This window comes from Momordica charantia, assembly GCF_013281855.1.
Source record: "Momordica charantia cultivar OHB3-1 chromosome 4 unlocalized genomic scaffold, Mcharantia_2.0 BLBB01000004.1, whole genome shotgun sequence".
Lineage (NCBI taxonomy): Eukaryota > Viridiplantae > Streptophyta > Magnoliopsida > Cucurbitales > Cucurbitaceae > Momordica > Momordica charantia.
Genome location: NW_028275162.1, coordinates 18,976,567 through 18,985,150, shown reverse-complemented (window position 1 = coordinate 18,985,150; position 8,584 = coordinate 18,976,567). Strand labels below are relative to the sequence as shown.

General features: G+C 41.5%; 1 protein-coding gene across 1 annotated transcript; it reads right to left on the bottom strand.

Moving 5' to 3' along the window:
- Positions 1 to 7,051: 7,051 nt before the first annotated feature.
- Positions 7,052 to 8,309, bottom strand: LOC111007781 (uncharacterized). The gene is made up of 2 exons (XM_088122970.1): positions 7,756 to 8,309; positions 7,052 to 7,655 (listed from the first exon to the last, which is right to left on the bottom strand). Exons 1-2 carry the CDS (start codon positions 8,307 to 8,309, stop codon positions 7,052 to 7,054), a joined length of 1,158 nt encoding a protein of 385 aa, XP_087979096.1.
- Between the last annotated feature and the right edge of the window lie 275 nt (positions 8,310 to 8,584).

Here is an 8,584-nt window from a genome sequence, read left to right as displayed (position 1 = left end):
TCACTTATATATAATCCATATGCCTAATATGAAATATATCAATCTTCATACTAAATATATGAAATGATGTACTTTATCTTAGATGTATCGCTGATAAGTTTTATTTGTGTTGAAGATTTTTGTTTAAGTACATTGCTTATTGATATATCAAGTACATCAGTTGTATAACCGATATACCAAATACTAATTAAATATATCATTAGTATTACTAATATACATAATTTACTAAATTTATGAATGATAAAGTATATCATTGATAAATTGTCTTTGGAGATTTTAGTTTAAGTGACATTGTAAGTTTTTTATTGATATATGAAGTATATCAATAATATACTTCATTTTAGATGTATCACTCATATAACTAGCTAATATACTTAATATGAAATATACTACTAATGTACTGGATAGTCGATATATTAATACGAGAGTTTTTCTCATTTTCAAAAACTACCTATTTGTAAGGGTATAACCGACTTTTTTTTTTTGCTAGACCTTTGGGTTTTTGTTATATTTGCAAATTAGAAAATTAGTCACAATTAACTATTAAATTTTTGTTAAATTTGCCACTGAAAAAAACCTATAATATGTATCTAATATGAAAATAACTCAACCCAAACTAAGAGGTTCATGAGACACATATCGCCAAACTATATTAAAAAAAGAATGAGAAAAAACTAAATTAAATGCGGCGGGTCTTAAAATAATAGTGGTCAAAGTAGTCTCATGAGATAATACAAGATAAAGTTTATCATCTAGAGGAAGAAATCAGAATATTGGTTTAGATTTGTGCATGATGGTCCCACCAACAACAATAACAACATAACAACATTCGGGTCTATGTATTACTTGATACTAACTTTTCATCTATAAGTTGATATTTCTATATATTCATGAATTCTACGTAAGCTTGAGTTACTAAAAAAATAGATAAAATTACAGAAAACATCAATAAAATATACTAATACGAACATAATACTATATTGCCAATTTTTAACTTATTAAAAATAGTTAAATATTTATTTGTTATTTTAAATTTTATTACAAATTTTTAAGTTTATAACTTTTTCAAAATTATTTATCTGAGATTAATATTTTATCAATATTTTATTAATACTTTCACAAAATTAACACGTGGATATAGAAATATTGCAAGAGAATGAAAGGAAAAAGAATGGTCAAATAAGAGACGGAAGGGGAGGGAAAGGATGTGATTGTGAAGAAGCCAGATGGAGCATAGTTAAGTTGAGGCCCTCCTTCGGAGTATTATTCTCTCTCTCTCTCCCCCATCGTTTGGAATTTTCAAAAAAAAAAAAAGAAAAAGAAAAAAAAAAGAGATCGGTTGGATAATGTTCATCTTTCTTGATTTCTATTTTCCATTTTTTATTTTAAAATTTTTTTCTATATATTTGAAGAAAGATAAACAAAATAACGTTACATCTTTTAATTTATTTAAAAAGATGAAAAGGTAACTATTTCTTCTTCTTCTTTTCTCAAATTATAAATTAAAAAAATTATACTTTTACTTTGAAAATAAATTTTAAAAACTACTATGTTACTTTTTTTACTTTTGTATATTTATTATGCATTTATAAGTTAAAAATTAATTAAATAATATTCTTTTATTTATGTTGTTTTTACATAAACAAGAAATCAAATATTTTCACCCTAAAATTTTGGTTTCTTAAAAGTGAAAAAAAAGTACACATTTTTTAAATCCTACCATTAAAAAATAGGTAAGAATGAAGGAAAACATTATCAAATAGACCACGTGAAATGCTTCACCCTTTCTAATATCAATTTTTGTAATACCTAAAAAGGGAAAACAAAATATTTTACATGTTAAAAGAAATTTAGGGCATATTGATAACTATTTTACTCTTTTGTTTTGTTTTTTTTTTCTTTTTGGGTGAGATTTGAGTTAAAAGAATTTTTTTTTTCCCCAAAAGAATAGGAAGTTAAAATTTGTTAACTTCCGAAGGTTACTTTCTTTAATCCATTCTTATTTTAAGAACAATTGAAAATATTTGTACCTTACAACATACCATAACTTCAACTTTGCCAATTACTCGATCATAATTTTTTAAAACAACTCTTAAATTCTGCCATAGTTTTGTAAATATTTCAAAAACATAATTAAACAACATATAGAAAAAAATTAGTATAAAGTTATTTCCTTGAGGGAAAAAAAAGAATGATAAGACTCTTACCTAACCCATTCTTTTTCTCTCTCCGGCCAAAGTGTCAAAAATTAATCATTTGTTAATCATTCAACGAAAAGAAGGAAATAACTTTCACTAACAACATATTTTAAATTGTTCATTGGATCTAACCATAGTAAGACAATCTTCATCACCAAATCGCATTAAAAATTTATTTTGAAAAGATCGTGAGGATGAATCAAAAGTATATTATTTATTAAAAGGAAAAAAAAACGTCTGTACCAATATTCTATTGCACTTGATTTTAATGTTTGAATTGAGAAACCTGTGACACCCAACAAAGCACAGTGGCAAGAAAGTGACATGGTGGGCTGTAATGATTGAGGAGAGAAAATAAATCATACTGTTTATGCAAAGGTCTGCACAATGATACTTTACGAACCTAGCTCGAATCCGGTCCTCGGCTCGATCTGAACACAAGAGTGGGCCTGCACAAGAGGGTAAACACTCCGACGCTCAAGTCAGTATAGGTCGGACTCCGTATTTAGTTCGAGGTGAGATTCGATACCTAAGTGTGAAATGAGGCCCTCTATTTATAGGTGGTGGATCCGACAGTGCTCACGGCCGATGGTTACATGTTTTTTTCCTCATGTCGGACCTGTCGGGTTCCGAGCAGATCGAACTCGAGTCAGGTCGAACTTTGGCATGCGTACTTAGCCTTTTTTCCAATGGGTGACCCCGACCTCTTCAGCAGGTTCGAGGTGGACCTGGGATTCTTTAATCCTTGGACACCAGTAAGCGTCTTCCACGTGTCCAAGGTATTTTTACCCCCAAACATTGGCCCCCTCTCTGTCAGGTTCGATCTCGACCTGGCAGAGAAGCGAACCTGACAGAGAAGTTGATCCGATTCCATTTTGGACACGTGGCGACTTTTAATTCGTAAAGACAATATGACCGTTGTGGAAGATGTTTCGATCTGCCAGGCTGTCGGAGCACTCAAGTATCTCGTCGTTACGAATTTCGAGGTGATCCTGGCCACTCGTTCATTACACGTGTATGGCGTAGAGGATTTTCTGATTAGCTATAAATAGTTCTGAGACTACAGGTCAAACCTTACGTCCCTGAATTTCTGGAGTTCGATCTGAAACCAGCTCGAACCCTTCGTAGGTCAGTCACTTTTCCTTGTTTTTCCTCGGGATGAGGACGAGGCCGAGCTACTAAATGTTGACCAGCTTCTTGGGTGCTTTGAGGCCAAGAGGATAGCTAAGAAGCCAGGTCGGTATTATATGTGTGCAAGGAAAGGCGCAGGTGGTATAGTCAAGGGGCCGACCTCCATCAAAGGATGGGTAGGGAAGTGGTTCTTTGCCTCTGGAGAATGGCTGGCAAAGGACGAATCAGGTCGTCCCTTCTTTGACGTGCCTGTTAGGTTTGGGAACCTAGGTATGAGGTCGTTATGTTTACTTCTTTCATCTTTAAATCTTTTCATTCTAACTTTTTCTAACTTGAATTCTTTTTTGTCTTGTGCAGTGTAGATCAAACCGATTCCCGAGCTCACACAAGCCTCCTTCGACACCCTCAAGTATTACAAGGATCACTTCCCAAGGGGCCGGAAGATCGGAACCTTGGTGACTGACAAACTGCTCCTCGAATCTTGGTTGTTGGACTACAACCCCTTGGTACGTCCAGTTGAAGCTTCGAGACCGAACTCCGAACTTGGTAAGTCGAGCTCGACCTTACTCCAACTTACATTTCAATTGTTCTTTCTGACATCTTGCTTTAACTGCCTTGCAGCAATGGTGTGCGGATTCACTAGCAGTGTGAAGCGCAATTCTAAGGGCTGTGCTCACGCCCTAAAGACTGTTCAAAGCACTGAGCCTGCGACTCCTGCTGTGGCTCAGCCTGCGGTTCAGGACAAGGCTGGGCCATCCTCTGAAGTTCCAACTCCGATGATCGATTTGGACTCCACTGGGGAACACTACAGAGAGAAGCGCTCGAGGAATGAATCCGGGGCGTTAGACGTGTCGCCTCTTTGCGAGGTGAGGGAGGGCTCTCCTCTGAAGAAGAGAAGGAAAAAGAAGAAAGCCACCTCCTCCTCGGAGGTAAGACCTCGTGGTCCCCTGCCCACGAGCCATACCGACCTGATGGACGACCCTGAAGCTCGGATGGAGGGGACGTCCGACGTGAAGATGGGGTTCAGAATGGAACCGTCAAGCTTCGGGGTGAAGGACCAGGTGTCTCGCATCTCAGCTGCATGCTTGGATCGCTGTCTCAGGAGAGCATCCAAGTTTGTGAGCGATCCAGGGTCCGTGCTGCAACAAACAATTGACCACGCTGCCGAGGTGACACTTGCTTCTATTTTTGCTTTTGTTATTTATTTACTTTTTTAACCCATAGTTCGGTCTAACCATCATGGGCTTGGTCTTCGCAGGCGTTTATTGCCTCCATTCATTCAGCGGTTATGATCAAGGTCGAGCTGGATGGGAGGCAGGCCTTGGCAGCGAAGGAGAGGGAGAACTTCTCTGGTGCCTTAGAGGTTGCCACCACGCTGAAGGGCGAGCTGCTAAAGGCCCGAAGCGAGGTGGATATTTTGAGGACCGAGGTGGAAGCCAAGGCCGAGCTGCTGAAGAGGGAGGATGAGAGGCATAAGGCCCACCTCCGAGCTGCCCACGCCATCACTAAAGGGTTGGAGAAGGAGAAGTTCCAACTCCTAAAGGAGAAGGATGACATGCTCCAGCCCCTCGAGGCAAAGGACGTTGCAATTGGGCGTCTCACTGCTGAGCTCAAGGTGGAGAAGGAACGCCTTGCCAACGGAGCTATTCTAGAAGCAGTCTTCAGGCAACACCACGACTTTGATCGGTTTGCCAAGGATTTCAGCGATGCAGGCTTCAAATTCCTAATGAAAGGCATTGCTGCTGACATGTCCCACCTCCAAGTCGACCTGGGCGATCTGAAGAAGAGGTATGCTGAGAAATGGGCTTCTGGGCCTAACGGCACTCCAGGTCCTGCATCCCTGGTAGAAAATTACGTCAGAGATCTAGACTCTGATTACTCCGACCTGGAAGAAGACGATGCCCTTAGTCAGGAGCCTAACGGTTGTCACTACCCAAGAAGAAGTTCCTTCGCAACAGGGCAGATCTCAGGAGGTCAACCTTCTGGGTTCCCAAGGCGAGCTATCCTCTCACCTCGGGAGCAACTGAGATTCCTTGTAGATTTTGTTGTTTTTTTTTTATTATTTTTGTAAGTCTCAGGGCAGAGCTGCAAGGTATACAAGTCTTGGCTCTATCCTTCAATCAATGAAGTCTTCATTCCCTTACTTCTGTGCATCTAACTCTGTCTCTTTCTTTCATTACTTTTTCCTTAAGCTTTTGAACTTGCTTTCACAACTCTAAACTACTATATGAATAATTTTACCTCGCACCTCTAACTCGTGTGTTTAAAGGATTGAATGTGGGATGAACTCTTTTCACATCGCACATTTCACTTAAGGTTTGACTTTGAGAGTTTCTTTCTCTGGTCTTTTATATTTCTCCTCGAACTCGGAAGTTCAAAAGATAATATTAAACAATTTTGAAATTTTCACATCGCACCTTTAACTTAAACGTTCAAAGGATTGAATTTTGATTCGCAATTGATTTTGAAATCGCACCTCGAGCCCGTGGGTTTTGAGGATTGAATTTAATCAATTTTTACACTTATAAACCATAAGTCTTATGGGAGTCCGTGGCCCCCATTTAATTTCTGATCGAACTCGGAGTCACGAAATTAAATAACTATGTTTATTAACAATTCAGTTCCTCCCCTTGAAAATTTTTACAAGTCCATTTTAGGACCATTTTGACATTTCAAGGGTAATAGTGCTTTAGGTGCTCCGCGTTCCATGGATGCGCGAGCACATTTCCTTCCAAATCGGCCAGCATGTACGTTCCAGGTCGGACTATGCCTTTAACCTCGAACGGTCCCTCCCAACTTGGGTCAAGGGTGCCCACATGACCCTGAATCTTCGTTAAGACTAAATACCCAACTTGAAAGCTTCAAGGTTGAACTCGGGTGTTGTAATGTCTTGCCATTCTGTTCTGATACTCTGCTAAGCGTAACTGAGCCATTTCCCTTTTTTCTTCTAGTAGGTCGAGGTTGAGGAGTAGTTCGGCCTCGTTTCTAAGTGGTTCGTACTGTTCTATCCTGTCGGTTGGCATGCCGATCTCAACTGGAACAACAGCTTCAGAGCCAAAGGCCAGTGAGAACACTCCAGTTGACTCTCTCGGGGTAGTCCGATATGACCATAACACTTCGGGTAGCTCCTCGGCCCATCTTACCTTTCGGGAGTCCAATCTCAGCTTAAGTCCTCGTTTTATAATTTTGTTTATTGCTTCGACCTGCCCGTTGGCCTACGGATGACCAGGGGACGAACTGAGATGACTTATTCCCAGGTTACTACAAAAGTCCTTGAACTTTGCATTGTCGAATTGCTTTACGTTGTCTGTCACAATGGCGTTTGGTATACCGAAGCGGCATACAATGTTTGCCCATATGAAAGATGTGACCCTGGACTCCGTAATGTGGGATAGCGCCTCGGCCTCGGCCCATTTTGTGAAGTAGTCTACAGCGACAACGGCGAACTTGGTTTGTTATTTGCCCAGAGGAAAAGGACCTATGATATCCACTCCCCATTGTGCGAATGGCCATAGGGCCGAAATGGGGGTGAGCAGTTTGGGAGGTTGATGGATGATATTCGCGAAGCGTTGACAATTATCACAGGTTTTTACAAACTACTTTGCGTCCCACTCAATAGTGAGCCTTTAGTACCCTTGTCGAACCACCTTGGCCGCTAATGACCTGGCGCCAGAGTGGTTCCCACACAATCCTTCATGGATTTCCCTAAGGATGTAAATGCCTTATTCAGGAGTTACACACTTAAGCAGAGGTAGGGAGAAGCTACGTCGGTACAATGCTCCATCTCGGAGTATGAACCGGGCTGCTTTTCGCTCCATCTTCTTTTGCTCCTTCAGATCTTGCGGCAGATTTCCTTTGATGAACTCCACGATTGGATCTATCCACGAGGGTGATGGGATGTCAATCTCCATCACATCTGGCTCCAAGATTGAAGGATTGTCCAAGATCTCGACTAGGACCGATCTGGCCAGGTCGGTCTCGTATGCTGACGCCAATTTGGCTAAGGCGTCTGCATTGGAGTTTTCTAATCTTGGCACTTGATTCACCTCGTAAGTCTTGAACTGGGTGAGGTGCGATCTGACTTTGGTTAAATATTTTTCCATCCGGGAGTCTTTTGCTTGATACTCCTCCCTAATCTGGTTTACGACCAACTGGGAGTCACTAAAGACCTTGATGTGGACGGCCCCCAGTCCTTTGGCAATGCGCAGGCCTGCTAAAAGTGCTTCATATTCGGACTCATTGTTTGAAGTCCGAAAATTGAACCACAGAGCACACTCAAATCGCTCGCCACCTGGTGCGAGCAAGAGGATTCCTGCCCCGCACCCTCTCTCATTGGAAGATCCGTCAACGTAGATCGTCCAGGAAGGTCGGACTTGGCCAACTGAGGTGGTGGGGTGAGCTCCGCGATGAAATTGCCACTGCTTGCCTTTTCAGTGCAGTTCGAGGTTCGAACTGGATGTCGTATTCACTCAACTCCATTGCCCACTTCATCAGGCGCCCTGACGTTTCTGGCTTATGGAAGATGTTCTTCAGGGGCAAGTTGGTAAGCACCACAACGGTGTGTGCTTGGAAGTACGGCCTAAGTCTTCGGGCCGAGCTGACTAAGGCGAGAGCCAATTTCTCCATTTGAGGATATCTGGTCTCGACTTCGATCATGACTTTGCTTGTGTAATAAATGGGACTCTGGCGTACTCCCTCTTGCTTGATTACGGTCGAGCTGACAGCGCTGTCGGACACTGCTAGGTACAAGTGGAGCTTGTCTCCTGGCAATGGCTTGGCGAGCAGAGGTGCCGAGCAAAGATAGTTTTTCAACTGCTCCAGTGTTTGTTCGCACTCTGCCGTCCATTCGAACGGTCCCTTCTTTCTTAGGACTTTGAAGAAAGGAAGGCACTTATCCGTTGACCTCGAAACGAATCTATTCAGAGCTGCAATCCTTCCATTGAGGCATTGAAGCTGTTTCAAAGTTCTGGGCGCTTCCATCTCGAGCACGGCCTTTATCTTCTCTGGGTTGGCCTCGATCCCTCGGTTGTTTACCATAAAACCAAGGAACTTCCCCGATGAGACTCCAAAGGCACACTTAGCTGGATTGAGCTTCATTTGATACTTCCGGAGAACTTCAAATGCTTCGGCCAGGTCGGAAAGATGCGACTTTGACTGCTTGCTCTTGACAAGCATGTAGTCCACATACACTTCCATATTCCGGCCGATCTACTTGGCGGACATTTTGTTCACCATCCTTTGGTAGGTCGCACCCG

Bases quoted from the DNA above. Each gene is read 5' to 3' on its own strand.
- LOC111007781 (XM_088122970.1), bottom strand. From the start codon at position 8,309: ATGGAAGCGCCCAGAACTTTGAAACAGCTTCAATGCCTCAATGGAAGG. The intron at 7,656-7,755 runs GCAAGCAGTGGC...TTCCAATGAGAG, and splicing joins CCTCGAACTGCACTGAAAAG to AGGGTGCGGGGCAGGAATCC.